This window comes from Rhinoraja longicauda, chromosome 14, assembly GCF_053455715.1.
Source record: "Rhinoraja longicauda isolate Sanriku21f chromosome 14, sRhiLon1.1, whole genome shotgun sequence".
In the NCBI taxonomy this organism is placed as follows: domain Eukaryota; kingdom Metazoa; phylum Chordata; class Chondrichthyes; order Rajiformes; family Arhynchobatidae; genus Rhinoraja; species Rhinoraja longicauda.
In genome coordinates, this window is record NC_135966.1 from 43,911,542 (window position 1) to 43,935,554 (window position 24,013).

The window sequence follows — 24,013 nt, forward strand, 5'->3', positions numbered from 1 at the left end:
ACATGAGCTGTTTGGCCTTTATAGATGTCACATGTGCTGTTGGGTATTTACAGCATTTTCTGTTTTATTTCAAATTTCTAGCATCTGCAGATTTACTTTTGTTCCTCCAATATTTGTCTTTCAATTAGTAGTAATAATGATTAGTTACGTTTACCATTAGTGTAAATTAGCTGTTTTGGTTCCACCTCATTGCAAGAATGGTTACACTTAAAAATATTTCATTGAGTGAACTGGCTTTGAAAAAAACTGAAGTCATGAAATATTTTGAGGAATTGATTTGAACTAGTATCGCACAAGCCCTCTTAATCCATGAGGTCACTGCTCTTCAAGTACACATCCATGTATTGTTTAAATGTGATACAATATGATAGAAGTTTATCGTATCCCAGGAGGGAAATTAATTTGCCAACAGTCATAAAAAATGTAAAATTCATGAAACATGAAAATAAAGTGATGAGTGGTAAGGGCTTTGGGGATATTAAAAAATTGGGGGGGAATCAGTCTCAGTCTACCCCACAACTGAAGGGGGAAGAGTTGTAAAGTTTGATAAGCACAGGGAAGAAGGATCTCCTGAGGCATTCTGTCCTGCACGTTGGTGGAACCAGTCTGTTGCTGAAAGTGCTCCTCGGGTTGACCGGTGTGTCATGGAGGGGGTGAGCTGTATTGTCCAGGATGCTCTGCAGTTTTGAGTCCCTGACCACCGATTGGTCGAACATCTGCAGCATCTCACTGCAGACCCTGAAGGAACGGGGCCTTCTCAAAACGTACAGGCGACTCTATCCCTTGTACAGGGCCTCAACGTTCCTGGACCACTCCACTTTCCCAAGTATTTGTACTCCCTGGTAAACTGCACATCCACACCATTGATGGAGATAGGGGACAGGGGTGTTCCTCTCCTCCTAAAGTTCACCACTAATTCCTTAGTCTTGTGTTTTTGCCACCACAGCCCTTTTAAGCAATAAATTGCAGATTCTGTTTAGTCTCTGGTTGAAAGAAAACTTTTGTTCATAATCCCAATCGTACCAATCACTTTAAATCTTTGCCCTTTGACTTGACTCCACTACTAAGGGGTAATGGGTACTTTCTGTTTATCTTTATAATCATAATTACCCAATTAAGTCAGCCTCTCAACCGTCCCTATTCTAAAGAAAACAGGTTTTGGTAATCCATTTTTTCCTTATCCTTGCAGTTTTTCAATCCTGGCAGCATCTTTGTCAAAATTGCCTATCTTCAGTGCAATCTCATCTTTCCTGTAACACGATGACCGTAACCCTACATAGCATTTGATCTATGGTCCAATTAATGTTGTATATAGTTCGACCACAACTTCCTCCTTTCATTCTTGGCTTCTGCTTAAAACAAGAAACAAAAACATCCTGCTGGGTTTTATAATCGCATTAATCTGCCCTGCCTTTAGGACACACCCAAATTCCCTCCAGACTTCTTGGTGTTTGCTCATAAATTAAGTATTCATTTGTTTTGTTGGACCTCCTCAAATACATTATTACTTCACACTTCTCAGGATTGCATTTTATTTTCTGCCCAACTGACCAACCCGTTACTGTCTGTCCCACTGAATTGCACCGGCAATTTAATTTTGCATCAGATTCCAGCACCCGCAGTCTATTCTGACTCCATTAGTTAAATATTGATTTACTTTCAGTTAACTACGTCCAATCCGTAGTTACGGATTTTGCTAAACCATGTCTCATTTCCATAGAAATGGCTTTCCCTAATTAATTCCCCAATCTGTATCCTATTTTATATTGAAGATAGATACAAAAAGCTGGAGTAACTCAGTAGGTCACACAGCATCTCTGGAGAAAAGGAATAGGTGACTTTTTGGGTCGAGACCCTTCTTCAGATACTTATCCTTTTCCATAACTGTTAAATCTAGCTTATAAGTTATAGGAGCAGTATTAGTCAATTCGGCCCATCAAATATACTCTGCCATTCAATTATGGCAGATCTATCTTTTCTTCTCAACCCAATTCTCCTAGCTTCTCCCCATAACCCCTGACACCCTTACTAATCAAGAATCTGTCAATCCGCACCTTAAAAGTGCCCAATGCCTTTGCCTCCACAGCAGTCTGTGGCAATGAATTCCACAGATTCACCACCCTCTGACCAAAGAAATTCCTCCTCTCTAAAGGTACGTCCTTTTATTCTGAAACTATGGTCTTGGGTCTCGGACTCTCCCACTGATCACTCTTAGTTGTAATACTTCCTGCTGCTGAATTTTGTGAATGGAGTTTTGTGACCCTGCAAATTTTGCACTGACTGTATTTGTTAATATTAGTGATTGAAATTTCCTTCATTTTTCTCCATGCGATTGCAAATATTTGCATACAGATGTGCTCCTGCCTTTTTTAAAGTTTGCAGGGCTGCACCACACACACAGCTGGTTTCTAGTCACATTTTATTTTATTCCGTTTCTCTTCAACACTTATCCAACTGGTTATTTACTATTCTTACTATATGATGCAGTAATTCAACTGTACTTACTGGGTTTACTGAGGTTGTACATTTGTAACCTATACAATAAATTTGTAGCCTATACAAATTTTATTAATATGCCTGTAAGCTTTCACCAGTACATGTGCTAATACTTGAACTTTTACTGTACATGAGTAAACTTGTCAGTTTTGATAAGAGACTTGGAAGAGATGTGGCGAGGAATGAATGGAACCAAAGCATAAACACTTCTTACTGAAATGTATCCAGTACATTTAAAAAGTACAGAAACATTTTTATCAGTGTACACCACTCACCTTTTCATTTTAAAGCAATCTTTATAAATAAGTTGTTATCACGTGCTCCATAATGAAAACATCACCATAAGGAGAAGGAAAGAGGGAGCTGGATAGAGCTCTTAAGGATAGCGGAGTCAGGGGGTATGGGGAGAAGGCAGGAACGGGGTACTGATTGAGAATGATCAGCCATGATCACATTGAATGGCGGTGCTGGCTCGAAGGGCCGAATGGCCTCCTCCTGCACCTATTGTCTATTGAAATACTACACATTTACATATCCTGTTTCAATTTCAAAACTATATATAGCATCTTATAATGGCAATATAGAAATTAGTACAAATATGACTTCAAAATGTCACAATACAGCTATTGCATTAGTGCAGCAAAACAGTCCATGTAATAGAAAACCAGAATATTATTTAAATGATAAGAAGCTTTGAATATCCAAGTATACCCACTACTGGGGTTCTGGGTGTACTTGTACATAAAGCACAAACTAGTGTGTCGGTATGGCAAATAATTATTAGGCAGATGGAATGTTGGCTTAAATTATAAAGTGAGTGGAGTCTGTCATGCGGAGCTGTACAGTTGGAGAGGCCATACCTAATGTACCTTGTCTTGTTTTGATCTCTACTAAAGGGGGGCCGTAAAGAGAAAGTTTACCTGGTAAATTCATGTGATGAAGGAAAGACTTGTGAGGAAGGATTCATTGGTGTTTAGAAGAATCAGAGACACAGTGATTTTACTGAATGGGCCTGACAGGTTGGCTACTGAAGATATCTCCCTATGTGAATGAATGTATACCAAGGGATCAGGATAGGTGTTGCCCATTTAAGAATGCAATTAAGAGAAGTTTCTTCTCTGCCAATTGTGATACTTTGAATTTTTTTTTGCCATGGAGATGTGGATGGTGTTCAAATATGTTTGAATATGTTCAAAGCGGAGATGGACCGATATGTTCTTTTGTGCAGTCAAGACTGTGGGCAGCAGGCAAGAGATTAATGCCTCAAATAGGCCATCAACAAATTGTGATCTTTTTGAATGGTGGAACTGGCTCATTTGGCCATGTTGTCTACTTGTTGCATTTCCTTTGTTATCTACCTTTACCTTCAATTTGTTAAGGTAAGTGTAGTTTTCAAATGTCTTCCAGTGTCCTTTTTCATGACACTGGACTTTGAGCAGTAAGGAGTATTTTGCCATGTCCTTGTGCATCTTCCTTTCATCACCTGCGTGCTTTCTTATGTTTGCACCCTCTTGTGACCTTGCCTACTTTTTTGAGCTGGCAACCTGATTTCTTGTTTCCTCCTAATTCAAAAGTGCTGGCTCTAGGTTGAGGTTGGTCAACTTTGTGATCAAACCATAGAACTTTTAAGCGAATCTTTTGATCCCTGTTGTAGTAGGTAATTTTACCTATTTCCCTATTGCAAATGCTTAGGTAATTTTAAGTTTCAGCGTTTTTTTTAATGTGAATTTCTAGGCCTGTGTTCACTGCTGTTTTTACCGTAATATTTTACTTCTATAAGCTCATCTATATGCTACAGTGCAGAAATATTCAAATTGGGAAGATTGTGGCAGCCATAATATTATATGGAGCAACCGTGAGGGCCAAATGGCCGACCTGCTCCTAATTTATGTGGTCAAATCTTTCAATCGTCATTCTAATAGTTAGTTTGCAATAAATTGGTTAATGAAGGAATTAATTGGAAAAAAGTAGAAATATGGAGAGGAAATGCTTCAAATAGCACTTAACAATTGCAAAATCTGAAACTTGAATTCAGTTTCAGAACAAGGACTGAGATGTATGGGAAGGAACCAGGATATTGTTAGGAAGATTGTTAGATTTAGCAGCTTTTCCCTATTGCTAAGTTCTTGTGTATTTCATTATCCTTAGTTACTGTATTCATGTAAAGTTAATGATTTAAGAGGCTCATTGAATGTTACTATTGATTTTCAACTTCTTGTATGACCTTTAGTCTTCTATTTTTAATTACTAACAAATAAAATAACCTACTTCAATCTAATCGTGTCTGGCTTCTAACTGCTTCTCTTCCTTCCTTTTGTTATCCTGCAGTGTTCTGTGCCCAGGTCTTTGTGGCTAGGCTGCTCCAACCTGGTAGAGAGCATGTGCGCACTGAGATGCCTGCAGAGCATGCCCAGTGTCAGATGTCTCCAGGTGCCTTATCTTCTTTACTTACTGTGTTTTTATTTTTATGATTCTGTGACTGTGTATATGTAACCCTCTGAGTACTGAAAAAATCCTCATGATCTGCCTTTACTAAAATTGTGTGTGTTTGTATACGTGCATGTGTGTGCACAAGCATACAAGCGCAACAGATTTAAGGCTTGAAATGTCACCAACATGCATTGCTATACCTCGCTTCAAATGAGATGACAGTAGGAAGATCAGAATTATCAGAACTTTTTGCCATGAATGTTAATTATCTAGGCTGCTGACTGAATGCATGATTGGCCCTAGCAATGATACATGTGTCCAAGTTGCATGCTGCCTGCTTATTATCATGGTTCAGGCTAAATAAAGGATCTGACGCTGAAAGCTGCCAACAAATGTTGAACTGTGCCTCAGTACCTCCAAAACAGGAAGGCAGAAATTTGACTCCATGAAGACAAGGTGAAATGGAGCTGTTAATGCTACAGGAGCAATTGCAGAAGCTGTTGGGGTGGTTGCTTGCACTGTGAATGCTGCTGGGACTGGTGCTCAAACTGAATGTTTCTGGGGCATGTGGTAGAACATGGAAGATGTTGGGACAGGTACAGGGCTATGAATGATTGCCAGTATGGTGTTGCGAATGTTGACCGATTCTCTTGGGTCAGAGTTTATTGTAGCATCCTTGTAACCTTTTCAGTTCCTGGTCCAGTTAAATGGTGTGTGAAAGGGTTTCTGATATCATTTGTAGAAGATTAGGAACCTTCCTTCTTTACATCGGTTTGCTAAATAAACATATCTTTAAGGGCAGTGCTCCTCAACGAAAATTATAAACTATTCATGCTTTTAGTCTAAGATTAAAAAGTTTTAACTTGCTTGCAATTCATGTGGGAGTAAGGAGACCACCAAATGAGTTTGGATATGATGTACATTTCCAGAGCTCTTGAGTTGAATGCAGTAAATTAAAAACTATTTGGTCTTGGTTTGCATTGTATTGCTTCAGTTTTAGAGTGTGGACTGATTCTTTATTCCCACCTCTTGCAGCACTCAGAGGGTTAAATTGTTTTTAATGTTAAATCCCTTTTTGTTTTGCTTGAAGAGCTTGGTGTTTGACATGTGTGTTTATATGTATTGTGTTAATGTTTAAATTTGCAATGTTGCAATAAGGCATAACAATGGTAAATGCTGAATGTGTCTGCATGCAGCATGCATTTTGGTGTAATTTGCTGTAGCTGGTGATATTTAGCTTTGAGGTTAATTCTAACTTTACATGAGCGTTCCAATTTGCCATGCTGTTTGGAACAATTTTCGTGTAAGTGCAGTTCTTAGGACAGTAATGTGGATGTTCAGGACTTGCTGTGAAAGGCACTTGCATACTCAGGATTATTGAAATAAATTGGGATTTGACGATTACTTTTATTCTTAACCAAAATGGTAGTTCGGGGGGAGCCCTGCTGAGGAAAGTGGGAACAGTGCCACTTTTTGCATCCTTGTATCTCCAGCACTTCATGTACAATGAAGAACTTGGAACAGTCTAGTTACTGTGGTAGTGTAGAAAATGTTGCCAGTGGTCTGTACTGGTATTGGTTCAATGAATAGTGGTGATATGATAACGACCAGATAATCAGTTGTGAAGATTTTACGGGAGGTGTCAAGGATGATTCCCTGCTGTTATTTCAATAATGCTGTGGGTTATTTTAATCTCTCAGAGGGCAAATAGGTCTTAGTTTGTACTTTGATCCAAAAGAATATACCTCCAGTACTATACCACCTTTCTACTTCATGAGGTTCTTAACCTAAATCTTGTGACTGATGTTTTTTGGAGTGGGGCTTGAAATCCATAGTCTTTGGATTCCAAGGTGAGTTTTCCTTGGCTTAGCCCCAGAGATAGAATCATAGAGATATATGGCACAGAAGGAGGCCCATTGGCTCAACAAGTCTGTGTTGACCATAACCTGCTCATTTCTACACTGATCCTATGCTTATCAATTGTTTTCCCTCCACATGGCTAACCTGAAATTATCTCTATTTCGTTACACAATTTGTGCTAACAATTTTGGTTTTGGTCACAATGTCATATGGTTCTTTCATTCACTTCACTTGGCTTGAAGAATATCTGTAGAAATATCAGTCTGAAGAAGGGTCTCGACCCGAAACGTCATCCATTCCTTCTCTCCCGAGATGCTGCCTGACCTGCTGAGTTACTCCAGCACTTTGTGAATAAATACATTCGATTTGTGCTATTAACTAGTCCCAGCAAACTGAGGGAACTATATATATCTTAAATTCCTTGTCCATAATGTTGGAGCATATAGCAAGAGAGGGCCAAGCATATGCATGCTTCATAGTATCCTATAAATTTATTGAGCAAGAGTATGAATATAAGCATTTGCACGTAACAATTTTGGTTTTGGTCACAATGTCATATGGTTCTTTCATTCACTTCACTTGGCTTGAAGAATATCTGTAGTAACATTGGATATATATTTGGACGGGCCCACAGTCATGCTCTTAAGAATTGTCGATAGGAAGATAATAGAGGGATTGGGTGGGCAGCTAGATTTTGCTTCAGTATTCTTGTTGCAGATGTGAAGTTGCTCAAGACTGGGGAATAAACTTCATGGTTTCAATTCCCATGATTAGAGGAAGTGATTTCGCTGTCATTCTTGAATAAAACTTTATGCTTGTGATCTGCCATGGTTGGAGAAGCTAGCATGCTTGTTCATTAAAATTTTCTATCTTTTTTGCTTTCCCCTGCAATCTTAACCTAATGCTACCATCTCAATGTATTTCTGGCCACCAACCATTTTAGTTTTAGAGAAACAGCGTGTCTCAGGAAACAGGCCCTTTGGCCCACCGAGTCTGTTCCGACCAGCGATCCCTGCATCTTAACACTATCCTACACACACTAGGAACAATTTACATTTATAGAAAGTCAATTAACCTACAAACCTGTATGTCTTTGGAGTGTGGGAGAAAACTAAAAATATCATAGAAGACTCACGGGAAGAACGTAAATCACCGTACAGACAGCACCCGTAGTCAGAATCAAACCCGGGTCTCTGCTGCTGAAACTCCACCGCTGTGCCAATGTGCCGCCCCTTCTTTCAACTAATTAACCCATTATTTTCATCTCTTGTATTTTCATAATTATAAAGCACGATTTGACTTTTTGATACTATCTATAACTTTCTACTTTGTTCACAGCGGTAGGTATCTGGTAAATTATTTTTTTATTATTGGAAACTCTGGGAAAGTCCTTGTGAAGTGACAACATTGACCAGGCATCTTGCATAGCTCTCTATTTAAATGTGCGATACTGACTAAGAAATAGGCCTGTGAAGAGCTTGGTATGTAGCAGTTCTGAATGATGCTGATGTCATCTGGATTTTTAATTTTCTATTGGCAGTCCCATTTATTTGGTACAGTGTTCTGATACGTTGTCTTTGCTTTGAACTGTTATTCAATAAATCTCAACTGTTGGTCCGTTAGCCTCTTCACCACCAAAGGTTAGATGTTCAACAATTTATTAACCTGAAGCTTCAAACTAATCAATGGCTGAACATCTAAAGGCCTCTTGAAGAGCATTTTAAGGATTTACAATCCTTTGTCTAAAGATGTTTCTTTTCTTCTCAGCTCTGAAAGGTTGTCCTCTCATCCTAAGAGTATGTGCCATCAACCTGGACGAGGCACTGAGAAGAAACAGGCTGTCAGCATCTACATCTCCCCCCCTCAGAATTTTGTCTCAATGAAAATTCATATTCTTCCAAGCTCCCATATGTGAATGAGTCTTGTGTTTTGAAGGTCTCTTTTACAAGTCTTCTGGAACTAAGACCACAAATCAAAGGGGTTACATTCAGTTCTCGGTCTATGCCATGCAGTTAAGCTGCAGGAATCCTCAGTGCCCCAGGAGTGCTTGCAATCCATTGAGATGATGCATAACACAAAATGTTAGAGGAAATCGGTGGTAGTATCTGTGAAGGGAATAGACAGGTGACACTTCAGGATGGGACTGAAACTGGCTGTGTTCATATTCCTGAGTTTGCATGTAAAAGATGGGCATTTAGTTGTGTAAGCAGACGTGTATTATTTCAGCATGCTAAACTATTTAAATTGTCTGATTCTGTGTTAATTAAATTCCATTGGTAATCAAGGCCATCATTTTGAGATTGCATTATGCGGTGTATATAATCAGTGCATTTGTAAACTTTCATAGAGTTCCTTTGGTTGTTATGAGAGTTTAGATCTGGTTAGATTGCATTTTAAACCAATTAGTTCAAATGCTACCTTGTTGCTGCAATCAATTGCAGGTTTTTTTGGTGTGCAATATAGTGATTGTGGTGGATGATGCATGTGCTTTACTGATTTATGTATTAAGCATTTATTCTAAACTAGTATTTAGAAGCTGCACCAAGTAAACATGTCATTGTCATACACACTGGGAACATACCAATCTCATAACCTGTTTTTTCACTATTAAATGTGTAATATAGCGATAAGTATTCCCCCTCTTCCTGAATATGCTGACCACCTTCTGCCCACATTAATGGAATGTTCATCTTCCTTTGGCCCATTGGCATGATTTGTGGTGAGATAGTGGGAAACCCCAAGGCAAAGTTTAATTCTTTACTTGCCAGGTAGCCATATGGTTCTGGTTTGCATCGAGATTTGGCTTTTGTAATGCACCACAGAGGTACCCATTTTCCCACTTTTTTTATTGGTGTCCTGAGGGCGTTTTTGTACTGGATGTCCTTTTTCTGGGGGTACTGATTTCTAAGTAAGGGAGCAGACTGATCCCATCAGACACCAGAGCCTTGCTGGATGGCAACAGATTTTTGAGGCCAGTACTCATGCACAGTGACCTAGAATGTGTCACTGGATGTAAACCAGTTACCTCAATACAGACTCCACTTGGTAAGCTGATGCACTGACATTTGAGGCTCACTCTTCATTCAAAGTACTTTTCAGTTGGCATTTCCCGTAATATTGGTCACCTGCACTGCAATTTGATTCCGCCAATGATCAAGTAACTTGTATATGAGCTAACATCTTTTAAATGACCCTAATGTGCAAAGATAATACTGAGGTAATTCAGCTTATGATGCTAGATAATTGTTTTTGGAGTTGTGGAAATGCAGCTTGACTGCATGATGCCTGATTTGTTTCCCCAGAGTAGTGTTTTACATTCCATTCATAGGTCATAATTGTATTTGGGCTGCAGAATATCTTAGCATATCTTATTGGGCAGGATCATCTAGCGAAGGGTCTCTCCAATTCCTGTCACACAATTGATTTATTGTTAAACAGTAGCAGGAGGAGAGATTTATGAGGAGTGTAGGTTCTTCTCTTGTCAATTTTGTTGAGACTCAGGAAAAGGCTTATTACATTTCCTTTGACTTGCCTAGCAACAGCACCTCTCTTTTGCGTTACTTTTTTTGTTTATTATATGACAGATTCGAGTGCATATCAAGGTTACTGGGTAGGAGTGGGAGCCCATGCTAACTTGAGCCAAGGACTATATGGCCTATTTGACTCGGTTACACTTGGCCCTTGCAAACAAATTCAATATAGAGCTCATGTTGCCAATTTCTGATCTTATCCAACTGTTAAAGATGCAGATCTGAGGTCCAACATATGTAAGGATCCTGAACCACATTCCAATATAACTGGAATTGCAGAGTTAGAAACATAGAAAATAGGTGCAGGAGGAGGCCATTTGGCCCTTCGAGCCAACACCGCATGTTTGGGTATGGATGGATTGATGCAGCAATTGTTTGCTTTTGCATGTGACAAGGATTGGTCCAGTCTTACAATGCTAAAGTGGATGAGGTTTAGGTGTGGGGCAGCTAGTAAAACAGCACTGAGAGCTTGGATCATTTCCCACCTGGGGCCCTGTCTCTTGAGTTTTCGCATTCTCTGTGTGACCACCTGAATTTCCTCCAAGTGCATTGATGCCTCCCAAATCCCTAAAGCATACAGGTTGGTTAATTTTCCACTGTAAATTGCTGTAAACAGATTTGATCCACAACCCTGTCTTTATTGGTGGGTCAGTGGTGGAGAGAGTTAAACATTTCTCAAATTCCTGGGCGTGCAAGAAGATTTGTCCTGGACTCACCACAGTGATGCAATCATAAATAAACCTCTTCAATGCTTTTACTTCCTCGGAAGTTGAGGACAGATATGTCAACAAATATTCTCTTGAACGTCTACAGGTGTACAGTAGAGCGCATATTGACTAGTTGCATCACGGCCTGGTACAGCAACTCAAACGCCCAGGAACGATGATTGCAAAAGTGGTGAACGCTGCCCAGTTCATCATGGGTTCCCCCCACCATTGAAGGGATCTGCAGGGGTTGCTGCCTCAAAGGTAGCCAGCATTGTAAGAGGCCCACAGCACAATCATTTCATTCCTGCTGTCGGGAAGAAGGTATGGGAGCCTGAATACTGTAACGTTCTGAAGCAGCTTCTTCCCTACAATCATCAAGCTATTAAATAGCAACCTCACTGAACTTGTTTATTATGGTGTTTACAGAGAAATATGTTTACATGTTTGTTGTGCTGCTGCAAGGAAGAATTTCATTGTTCTGTTTCGGGGCATGTGACAATAAAACACTCTTGACTCTTGCTCCTAGTGAGTGGCAGGAGCTGCTGAAAACTGCTAAGATATGCGGAGAATAAAGCACATTATTAATGAAGCATTAATCCAAATAGATAGTTGGTCGCAGGTGAAGATTTAGTGTTTCTATGCTTTCATCAGTATGACCAAGAAATCTTCCTTATTGAAACCTACGAATATTTTAGGTTAGAAATACAGCGCGGAAACAGGCCCTTTGGCCCATCGTGTCTGTGCTGACCAGCGATCCCCACACATTAACACTAAGAACCATTCACAATTATACCAAGCCAATTGGCTTACAAGCGTGTACGTCTTGAGTGTGGGAGGAAACCGGATATCCCGGAGAAAACCCACGCAGGTCGCGGGGAGAACATACAAACACCTTACGGACAAGCACCCGTAGTCAGGATCGAAGTACTGTCTCTGGCACTGTAACACAGCAACTCTACTGCTGTGCCACCATGCCGCCCTGTGTATATGTTCCTGAAATGTTTGTATCTGCTCCAACTAGCTTCACTAATAAGGCAGGTCCAAACATTGCTTAATCTTTGGTTCATATCCATAATAGGCAGATGCACTGCACACATGGGGAGATGGTCTGTCATCTATAATGCATCGCAGCACTCCATTTCCACCCTTTGTACCAAATATCTGAACTGTAGTTTGTCTGCAGCATCAGAGTCGAGTCCTGCATTGTGCATAAGTTTTGAAGAAGCTTGCAATCTGGTGAGTAGGGTATTGCACTGCTAATGGAGTGTTATGACGCTCGTTTTGAGTGGTTCGGATGCCATAGTGCAAATCTAACTTCAGCTCTGTTGCAACATTATTCATACTTCCTAATTGAATGAGTTTTTTGCTTTTTAAAACAATGGTCAAAATGAAATGCAGTGGGTGCTCCTGAATTGAACAAATCCGAGTTACTTTCTGCCTTCTCTCTTAGGAGAGTAATGTCCCTGACAGTGTATGAAGCATGTCTTCAGGAGCATATGACATGCCCATTTACTATTGTCATGCCAAGCTCAGGGCTAGTAACTTCTCTGCAGCTTCTTTGTTGTTGTATAGCAGTATTAAGCAATGCATATTCTAATGCTAGAACTGATGACTAGTAGAGAAATTGGCTTTCTGTGATTTTTCTCAGTCATCTTGTAGCACCAATTTGGATGTTAACCACTGAATACACTGGCTTCATCGATTCTTATTTCCTGCTCAAAAGGTGTAATTGAACAAAATGTTAGACAAGAACAGCATGCTGACTGTCCCTGGTTGAACTGGCCTTCTGAACAAATGTTTATACCCTCAATATTTGGTTATAATAATTTGTCCATGACCAAAGTGAATGGTTGTAAAAGAAATGCAGGACACTATCCTGAACCCAAGTATTTGAATTGTATAGGAAAGAACTGCAGATGCTGGTTTAAACCGAAGATGGACACGAAATGCTGGAGTAACTTAGCGAGACAGGCAGCATCTCAGGAGAGAAGGAATAGGCGATGTTTTGCGTTGAGACCCTTCAGACATCAGGGGGAAAGGGAAACGAGAGATAGACAGTGATGTAGAGTGATATAAAACAAAAAAAAATGAAAGAAATGCAAAAAAAGAGACAATGATAAAGAAATCAGGCCACTGTCAGCTGTTTGCTAGGTGAGAACGGGAACCTGGTGCTTTTCCTTTATCATTGTTACTTTTTTGCATATCTTTCATTTGTTTGTTCTATATCTCTCTACATCAATGTCTATATCTCTCGTTACCCTTTCCCCTGATTAGTCTGAAGAAGGGTCTCAATCCGAAACATCACCCATTCCTTCTCTCCAGAGATGCTGCCTGTCCCGCAGTTTCTCTAGCATTTCGTTTGATTTGTATAATATGGCAAGGTGCTCATGTGCATCTCACTCAATCCAATTTACGGTCTCCGTTCACTTCTTTTGGAGATGACATAATAGCCCATATTGAACTTTTAATTGACCCTTTTTCACACCAGTAGCCTATTTTTAATGTGAACATGTATGAAGTTAATGTGATCTGTCACAATTGAACTGGTCTAGCAGTAGCAAATTTAAAACCATTTTTGCATTTAACAAAAGGACAGTGTGTTTGCTCGTGAAGTAATGCAGAAACTGGAAAAGTTTGTTCCTCATCGATAATTTTAATGGTACTCAAAAGAATAGCACAGAAGGTTTTGGACCCTGGTGTATTTTTACTTTCCAATTGTGGGGTTAAGTTGCACTTTTTGTGCCTGAAATGGTTTTGGTAGCCTTGATAATATCAAAGACAGTGCCAAATATGTGGGATATAGACCCATCACTTATTTATTTACCTCTGTACTTCACAATTTGAGATTTGTAATAGAAAAAATCACATGTGGTTAAAGTGCACATTGTCAGATGCACAAGGCCATTTTTATACATTTTGGTTTCACCACGTAGAATCTACAGCTGTGTTTATACATGTCCCCCCATTTCAGGGCACCATAATGTTTGGGATACATGGCTTCACAGGTGTTTGTAATTGCTCAGGTGTGTTTAAATGCTACGTTAATGCAGGTCTAAGAGAGCTCTCAGTACATAGTCTTTCCTCCAGTCTTTCCATCACCTTTGGAAACTTTTATTGCTGTTTATCAACATGAGGACCAAAGTTGTGTCAATGAAAGTCAAAAGAAGCCATTATGAGACTGAGAAACCAGAATAAAATTGTTAGAGTCATCAGCCAAACCTTAGGCTTACCAAAATGAAATGTTTGGAACATCATTAAGAAGAAAGAGAGCACTGGTGAGCTTACTAATCGCAAAGGGACTGGCAAGCCAAGGAAGACCTCCACAGCTGATGACAGAATTCTCTCTAATAAAGAAAAATCCCCAAACACCTGTCCAACAGATCAAACACTCTTCAGGAGTCAGGTGTGGATTTGTCAATAACCACTGTCCGCAGAAGACTTGAATGAACAGAAATATGGAGGCTACACTGCAAGATGCATACCACTGGTTAGCCGCAAAAATAGGATGGCCAGATTACATTTGCCAAGAAGTACTTAAAAAAGCAACCACAGTTCTGGAAAAAAGGTCTTGTGGACAGATGAGACGAAGAGTAACTTGTATCAGAGTGATGGCAAGAGCAAAGTATGGAGGAGAGAAGGAACTGCCCAAGATCCAAAACATACCACTTAATTTGTGAAACATGGTGGTGGGGGTGTAATGGCCTGGCATGTATGGCTGCTGAAGGTACTGGCTCACTTATCATCATTGATGATACAATTGTTGATGGTAGTAGCATAATGAATTCTGAAGTGTATAGACATCCTATCTGCGCAAGTTCAAATGAATGCCTCAAAACTCATTGGCCGGCGGTTCATTCTCCAGCAAGACAATGATCCCAAACATACTGCTAAAGCAACAAAGGAGTTTTTCAAAGCTAAAAAATGGTCAATTCTTGAGTGGCCAAGTTAATTACCTGATCTGAACCCAATTGAACATGCCTTTTACATGAGAAAACTGAAGGGGATTAGCCCCCAAAACAAGCATAAGCTAAAGATGGCTGCAATACAGCCTGGCAGAGCATCACCAGAGAAGACGCCCAGCAACTGGTGATAGAAACATAGAAAATAGTTGCAGGAGGAGGCCATTTGGCCCTTCGAGCCAGCACCGCCATTCTTTATGATCATGGCTGATCATCCACAATCAGTAACCTGTGCCCAACTTCTCCCCATATCCTTTGATTCCACTAGCTCCCAGAGCTCCATCTAACTCTCTTAAATTCATCCAGTGATTTGGCCTCTGCCCTCTGTGGCAGAGAATTCCACAAATTCACAACTCTGGGTGAAAAAGTTCCTGGCCACCTCAGTTTTAAATGGCCTCCCCTTTATTCCTAGATTGGCCCCTGGTTCTGGACTGCCCCAACATTGGGAACATTTTTTCTGCATCTAGCTTGTCCAGTCCTTTTATAATTTTATATGTCTCTGTAAGATCCCCTCTCAAACTTCTAAACCCCAGTGAATACAAGCCTAGTCTTTTCAATCTTTCCTCATATGACACTCCCGCCATCCCAGGGATCAATCTCGTGAACCTACGCTGCACTGCCTCAATTACATGGATGTCTTTCCTCAAATTAGGATTCCAAAACTATACACAATCCTCCAGATGTGGTCTTATCAGGGCCCCATACAACTGCAGAACCTCTTTACTCCTATACTGAAATCCTCTCGTTATGAAGACCAACATGCCATTAGCCGTTATGAAGGCCAACATGCCATTAGTGTAATGTCCATGAATTGCAGATTTCAAGCAGTCATTGCATGCAAAGGATATGCAAAAAAATAATAAACATAACTACTTTCATTTACATGACTTTGTGTCCCAAACATTATGGTGCCCTGAAATGGGGGAACTATGTATAAACCCTGCTGTAATTTCTACATGGTGAAACCAAAATGTATAAAAATACCCTTTATTAAAATCTGACAATGTGTACTGTAACCACATGTGATTTTTTTTTCTATTTCAAATCTCAAATTGTGGAGTACAGAGGTAAATAAATAAATGATGGATCTTTGTCCCAAACATTATGGAGGGCACTGTCGTTCATTATCTTAAAATATGAGCACGGGCCATTTTCTCACCTGCATATGTGCTTATGAACTATGATCAGAGCTAATTCCTTGACTTTCAATATTAGTGAGTTTCATGCTTTTGTTGGCTGACCTTACTTTGAAGATTGACCTACCGTATTATGGCACTGGTCCCATTTGGATGGAGTAGAAGGCTGCTGGTGTGAATTCCTTTCTGCGTTGAATCAGTTGCCTTCCAGTGGAGCCGCTTGCCATGTCCTTGAATGAAAACAATGGGAAGGAGGGGTAAAGAGTGAGAGTGGGTTTCCTAAACAGTTCCTGCTACTCTTGCTGCTGCTGCTACTGCTACATTTGGTTAGATGCTGAGAGGCAGCCTGAAAAGGTTGAGTCTTTAAGATGATGCAGAAAGTTAGGTGAATGAAATGCTGGAAATGGTGTGCAATAATCTTTTGGTACCAATGTTATTTTTACTTTTATTCCATTCAGGTTAATGATCTATTAATCTGGTTTATTTCAAGTCACACTTAAATGCTCTAGTGCCTCAGTATCTGGTGTTTCATTGACCATTAGATGAGTAAAGTTCCAAGTTCAGTTTGTTTTTTATGCCTCAACCAAGTTTGCACCAGAGAAGCGGATAGATCTTTATGTTCCCATACAAAAAGGAAAGGGTTCGGAACATCAGGGGTTAGGAATGTGGATAGATTTGTGGCTGGAGCGAGACCCAGAATGCTTGAATATTTTCCGTTCCCTTTGAACTCCACAGGTTCACTGGAAAATTCATTATACTACATAAACAAATGAAATGGGTGTGTTTTGTTATTGATAAAAGTAACAAAAACATACAAAATAGGTGCAGGAGGAGGCCATTTGGCCCTTCGAGCCAGCACCGCCATTCATTGTGATCACGCCTGATCATCTACAATCAGTAACCTGTGCCTGCCTTCTCCCCATTTCCTTTGATTCCACTAGCCCCTAGAGCTGTATCTAACATCGCAATGCTCTAAAAATATGCTGGTATGGCAGGATCAAAGTCTCTAATGATCAGATTATCTAAGTTTTACTGTCTGCACGGACATTATACGAAGATAGGTTGACGATTCACTGAAACTTTCCTTGGTTCTTTTGCCTATTAATGTACTCTTGCATATGAAGGTTGATTTGAGAAAAACTGGAAAGCAATAGTACCAAAGGAATTATACCTTCCATCAGGCACGTGTGATGGAAAAATGTGACCCAAGCAAAATTAATAAGCCATTAAGTGTTTTGCTGTAATTTTTAATGTCATTAATTCTCAACCTGCAGGGATTTTATGGTGGAGTTGTGTTACTTTTTATTCCACTCCTGAATATAGGACATTTTAAATACTTTTACTAAGTTTTTTTTATTTATTGTGGCAGATTGTATGGATTTGGGTGGATATTCCGGTGACAGTAGAAATGAAATCTAAGATGGCTGATGTGATATCTGCCAAAACACAACTACAATGCAGTAAAATAAAATTCAGTTCTGCTTTGCTGAACCAGTGGTTTTAGTATTTCTGCTTTGAATAAGCAGAATATCATGTTTTGAAGGACAGTTAAGATTTCCACAGTGACTATGAATTAGTGCTAAAAATAATTTGCCATTCAGTATATTGTACAATAATTGAAACGTTTAAAGTAGTACATCAGATAAATTGTATATAAAACAAACACTTATGACCTACTGATTAGTTCGTGATGATTCTTGAGAAAAAGATTATTGGTCTGAGTATTGTATAACATTTGGCTGGTGTTCATCTGGTGTTAAATAGCCTTCCACGCCTGCCTAAGTTGGTAAACTGGCCCTTATCAATGCTTTATTCTTTCATTACCAAATTGAGACTAGGGAGGGGGTGCTAGGGTTGGTGCTGTGAAATGAAGTATAAAACGGGAAATATCTTTCTTGTGGTTAGATGTAATTCTCAGTTGAACAGTGCTTCTAACTCTGTCCTGGGCATAATTGTCCACATATTCGTGGAAATGCAGGGATATTTTCCTAAAATCTTCACTAATACAATGGAAAATGTGGCTGTCTCATATGGAACTGGTACAACAATATTGTGTAGGAAAGAACTGCAGATGCTGGTTTAAATCGAAGGTAGATATAATGCTGGAGTAACTCAGTGGGCCAAGCAGCATCTCTGGGGAGAAGGAATCGGTGACGTTTCGGGTTGAGACCCTTCAGTCTGAAGAAGGATCTTGACCCGAAAAGTCACCCATTCCTTCTCTTTACTCCAGCATTTTATGTCAAAGCTATTTACTAACATCATTTAAAAGACAGGTACATAGGAACGGTTTCGGGGGACATGGCCAAACGTAAGCAAATAGGACTTGCTTAGATGGACTGCCTTGATTCACGTAGATGAGGTGGGCTAAAGTGCCTGTTTCCATGCTGTAAAACTAACTAATAAATGTAGGTGAAGGAACACCACATAAATTGACAACGTTGTTCCCTGGGTCCCTATTGAATCTTCCCCTCTCGCCGTAAACCTATGCCCTCTAGTTCTTAATTTCTACTTTGGGGGTTTAAACTCCATGCTTTCACCATATCTATTCCCCTCATGATTTTGTGCATCTCTGAGATTGCCCTTCAGCCTCAAGCACTCCAAGAATTGATGTCCTAGCCTGCCCAATCTTTACCTATAGTTCAGGCCCTCGGGTCCTGGCAACATATTAATTTCTCTTCTTTGCACCCTTTCCAATTTAATGACACCTTTCCTATAGCAGGGAGACAAAACCTGAACACAATATTCCAAGTGCAGCCTCAACAAAGTCTTGTACGTTTGTAACATAACATCCCAACTTCTATACTCAATTCCTTGACTGGTAAAGGCCAAAAGCCACTTTCACCTCCCCATCTACAGTGCCTCCATAATGTTTGGGACAAAGACCCATCATTTATTTATTTGCCTCTATACTCCACAATTTGAGATTTGTAATAGAAAAAATCACATGTGGTTAAAGTGTCAGATCGTCAGATTTTAATAAAGGCTATTTTTATACATTTTGGTTTCACCATGTAGAAATTACAGCAGTCTTTATACATAGTCTTCCCATTTCAGGACACCATGATGTTTGGGACATGGCAATGTCATGTAAATGAAAGTAGTCATTTATTTTGTTGCATATCCTTTGCATGCTATGACTGCTTGAAGTCTGCTATTCATGGACATCACCAGTTGCTGGGTGTCTACTCTGGTGATGCTCTGCCAGGCCTGTATTGCAACCATCTTTAGCTTATGCTTGTTTTCATCATATCATATCATATATATACAGCCGGAAACAGGCCTTTTCGGCCCTCCAAGTCCGTGCCGCCCAGCGATCCCTGCGCATTAACACTATCCTACACCCACTAGGGACAATTTTTTTTACATTTACCCAGCCAATTAACCTACATACCTGTACATCTTTGGAGTGTGGGAGGAAACCGAAGATCTCGGAGAAAACCCACGCAGGTCACGGGGAGAACGTACAAACTCCTTACAGTACAGCACCCGTAGTCAGGATCGAACCTGAGTCTCCGGCGCTGCATTCGCTGTAAAGCAGCAACTCTACCGCTGCGCTACCGTGCCGCCCGTTTTGGGGGCTAGTCCCATTCAGTTTTCTTTCCAGTTTATAAAAGGCATGCTTAATTGGGGTCAGATCGGGTGATTGACTTGGCCACTCAAGAATTGACCATTTTTTAAGCTTTGAAAAACTCCTTTGTTGCTTTCGCAGTATTTTTGGGATCATTGTCTTGCTGTAGTATGAACCGCTGGCCAATGAGTTTTGAGGCATTTGTTTGAAGTTGAGCAGATAGAATGTGTCTATACACTTCAGAATTCATTATGCTACTACCATCAGCAGTTGTATCATCAATGAAGATAAGTGAGCCAGTACCATCAGTTGCCATACTTGCCCAGGCCATAACGCCCCCAATACCGTGTTTCACAGATGAGGTGGTATGCTTTGGAACTTGTGCAGTTCCTTCTCTCCTCCATACTTTGCTCTTGCCATCACTCTGATACAAGTTAATCTTCATCTACAAGACCTTTTTCCAGAACTGTGATTGTTCTTTTAAGTACTTCTTGACAAACTAACCTGGCCATCCTATTTTTGCAGCTAACCAGTGATTTGCATCTTGCAATGTGGCCTCTGTATTTCTGTTCATGAGGTCTTCTGTGGACAGTGGTCATTGACAAATCCACACCTGACTCCTGAAGAGTGTTTCTGATCTGTCGGACAGGTGTTTGGGGATTTTTCTTTATTATAGAGAGAATTTTTCTCTCATCAGCTGTGGAGGTCTTCCTTGGCCTGCCAGTCTCTTTGCGATTAGTAAGCTCACCAGTGCTCTCTTCTTAATGATGTTCCAAACAGTTGATTTTGGTAAGCCTAAGGTTTGGCTGATGTCTCTAACAGTTTTATTCTTGCTTCTCACTCATAATGGCTTCTTTCATTTTGATTGGCACAACTTTGGTCCTCATGTTGATAAACAGCAATAAAAGTTTCCAAAGGTGATGGAAAGACTGGAGGAAAGACTAAGTGCTGAGAGCTCTCTTATACCTGCATTAAGGAAGCAATTAAACACCTGAGCAATTACACATGCCTATGAAGCCATGTGTCCCAAACATTATGGTGCACTGAAATCGGGGGACTATGTATAAACACAGCTTTAATTTCTTCATGGTGAGACCAAAATGTATAAAAATACCCTTTAATAAAATCTGACAATGTGCACTTTAACCACGTGATTTTTTTTCTATTACAAATCTCAAATTGTAGAGTACAGAGACAAATAAGTAAATGATGGGTCTTTGTCCCAAACATTATGGAGGGCACTGTACCTGTGACGCTACTTTCAAGATCTATGTACTTATACTTTTGAATCTCTGTGCTCATGCAACAATACTCGTGCAACATATAAACAGGCCCTTAAGCCTAACTCGTCCATGCTGACCAAAATGTCCCAGTTAAGCTAATTCCACAGTCCATTTCCTCTTTTCGGAGCCTTTCCTCTCCACAGGACCTGACCATTCATTGTGAAGACCCTACTCTTATTTGAATTCCCAAAATATAACGCCTCATACGTACCTGAATTAAGCTGTGGATATGCACAAACCTGTGTAGACCAAGCTCATGGCTTGACACTGCTGAGGTCCAAGGATGGTAGTACCTTTATTTAAAAACAATGAATCAATCAAAGATTATTGGATGGAAAACATCCAAAAGCTTCTTATTGGAAAATGGACCTTAAGAGATGTCATCAACTATCCCTCTGCACCCAACGTGGGCAAGTTGTCAGGTTAGAGAAATTAATGTTTGTTGACCAAATGAAACTATAAAGCATCATACTAGCTGAGATAATGAAAGTGAGGAGGAGGAATGTAAACAAACTGTAAAATCTGGAACACTGAAGAAATCTCCACTGTTTCACCCCACACCCCTTGCCTGTGCTAATATAATATGGGCCATGGGCAGTCCCACCCATCCTGGCAGCTTTTTTTCTCACCCCCACAATCAGTCTGAAGAAAGGTTCTGACCAGAAATGTCGCCTATTCATATTCTCCAGGCATCTGCACTTCCTGTTAGTACCTTAATACAGATTTAACATTTTGATCAAATGGAAGGAGGAAATGGGAGAAACTCTCACCCTGAGTATTTAGGATCCAAAATTCTCTAAGAGTGATGGATTTTCAGTTCATCAGGAGTTTCTGAAAAGGTTTATGCTGATAGTTGTAAGAATTTGCTGGGGTGTGGGCAATATGGGATTGTTCTACTAGGAGCTGGTAAGAACTTAATGGGCCAAATGCCACCTACCGCATTGCAATAATTCTGTGATCCTCAGATTATCTGTGTGGGAGAAAACCAGCACCTGCAGTCACAGGGAGAACGTACAAATTCTGTACAAACAGCACCCGTAGTCGGGATTGAACTTGGGTCTCTGGTGCTCTACCACGGTGCTACTGTACTGGCATCCGTCCATCTGTGAGAGATGATGGTGCAGCTTAGAGTTGTCCTGCTTGGAGAGGGGGATTTTTCATTTGTGGTTACATCTCGCTGTGCCCAGCAAAGATGAAGTGTCCTTTCCATTTGATTTGGCCACTGAGCCTGGGCAGGTAAATGGGAATACAAACTTGCCCCGCATCTACATTCCCCTCTCGACCTGATAGGCTGATTTCAGAGGAACGGCGTGGCTGCTACGTCTGGGCCTACTCGGTTGCGGGAGTTGCCGGGGGGGTCAGCCACCGTCTTTAGGGACTCCAGCTCCAGTGCCTTGAGCTCTCCTGAGCCTTACCCACAAGGCAGCGGGGTGCTATTTAACCCATAGTTGGAACCTAGTTGATGGACGTCAGGCCTGTACGTCGCATCTCTGAGGGCCAGAGTTCCTCCTAGATCTCTGTCCAGTTTAGCCTGGGACTGAAGGTGGCCCCAGTTACCATGTGTTGCCACGAGGAGGCACTGCAAGAGTCTTGATGATGCAGAGGTTATGTACTGGCAGAGGGAGACTTATGCACTCGGCTCCCTTTTTCGCAAAAATTGCTTGCCTGCGGCATCTGGATTTATACCAGGGCACTAAACACATGCAACACCCTGTGGCTCACGCCACCAACACACTGTATCACCCCTAAATATAGATATTCTATAGAATAGTAACCACTGTCATGCAAAGCAAGCTTGGATGCATTTAGCAAAGAAGAATAAAAAAATCACATAAGGTGAATATCGTGCTCTCAAGTTTCATCCGAGTAGAAAACAAAATTCAGGCCTTAGGCAGCTTTGAGTACAACAGGAACTTGGAATATACTTGATGCTAATGATGGAGCAGAGAGTATTGAGAGCACTTCATCAGTCTGAAGAAGGGTCTCGACCCGAAACGTCACCCATTCCTTCTCTCCCGAGATGCTGCCTGAGCTGCTGAGTTACTCCAGCATTTTGTGAATAAATACCTTCGATTTGTACCAGCATCTGCAGTTATCTTCTTATAGTATTGAGAGCAGTTTTAGTTGTGTGCAAGATGTGGGAATCCTATGAAGTCATTAGGATGTAAATCCAAGAATGTTGATTAATGTAGTAAGATGTAAAGCTAATGCTTTCACAGTGAAGATGTTCTGGCTTTTGCCAATTAAAAGAAAATTCAATCATAGAATAATGACACAGCACTGTACAATGAGAAATGGTGAGCATGGGCAATGTGAGATCAGAGAGGAAGTTGTGTGTCAACAATACACAATTGGCTAACAGTAAAAACAGGGTAGAATGGATTATAAGTGGTGAAGGTGATGGAAAGAAAAACCTGAATGGAATCATACTCATCAGATGCAGTCATGTGATATTGCAGCAATTTCGAAATATCATTTGCATGTACAAATTGCAAATGGTGGTGAGTTTTAGTATCACTTAACTTTTAGATACAAATACTAAAAGTCGCGTGGGCAGGCAAATAAGAGGCATAAATTCCTTTCATTCGGCATGAGATGTGGAATTTATACACTTTAAAGTAGTCTGGATTTTGGAGAAAAAGTGTTGCCGTGATGGTGACTGCAAAACCATTCTGTTGTTGTAATGATCATCTAGTGAATTGTTGAAAGAAAATCTGGTATTTTCATCAGATCTGGCCTGTGTAACTCCAATCCATCAGCAACATTGATTGTCAGGTGACCTTGCATATTTGAATGTGGTTGCGTGGTAGCACAGCAGTAGAGTTGCTGCCTTACAGCGCTTGCCGAGCTAGAGACCTGGGTTTGATTCCGACTACGGGTGCTGTCTGTACAGAGTTTGTACCTTCTCCTCGTGATAGCGTGGGTTTTCTCTGAAGTTTCCTCCCACACTCAAGACGTACGAGTTTGTATACTTGGTGTAAGTGCAAATTGTTCCTCGTGTGTGCAGGCTTGTGTTAATGTGCAGGGATTGCTGGTATGTGTGG

At 40.5% G+C, this 24,013-nt stretch overlaps 1 protein-coding gene across 4 annotated transcripts in view; it reads left to right on the forward strand.

The window, feature by feature from the left end:
- Nucleotides 1–24,013, forward strand: part of LOC144600235 (F-box/WD repeat-containing protein 11) — a 144,144-nt gene that overhangs the window by 14,169 nt on the left and 105,962 nt on the right. For 2 of the 4 annotated variants that reach the window (XM_078411783.1, XM_078411784.1), the window contains exon 2: nucleotides 4,825–4,926. The exons of the other annotated variants lie outside the window; for them this stretch is intronic. In XM_078411783.1, coding sequence (XP_078267909.1) covers nucleotides 4,825–4,926 — 102 coding nt within the window. The remainder of the gene's footprint in view (nucleotides 1–4,824; nucleotides 4,927–24,013) is intronic. 4 annotated transcript variants of the gene reach the window in all.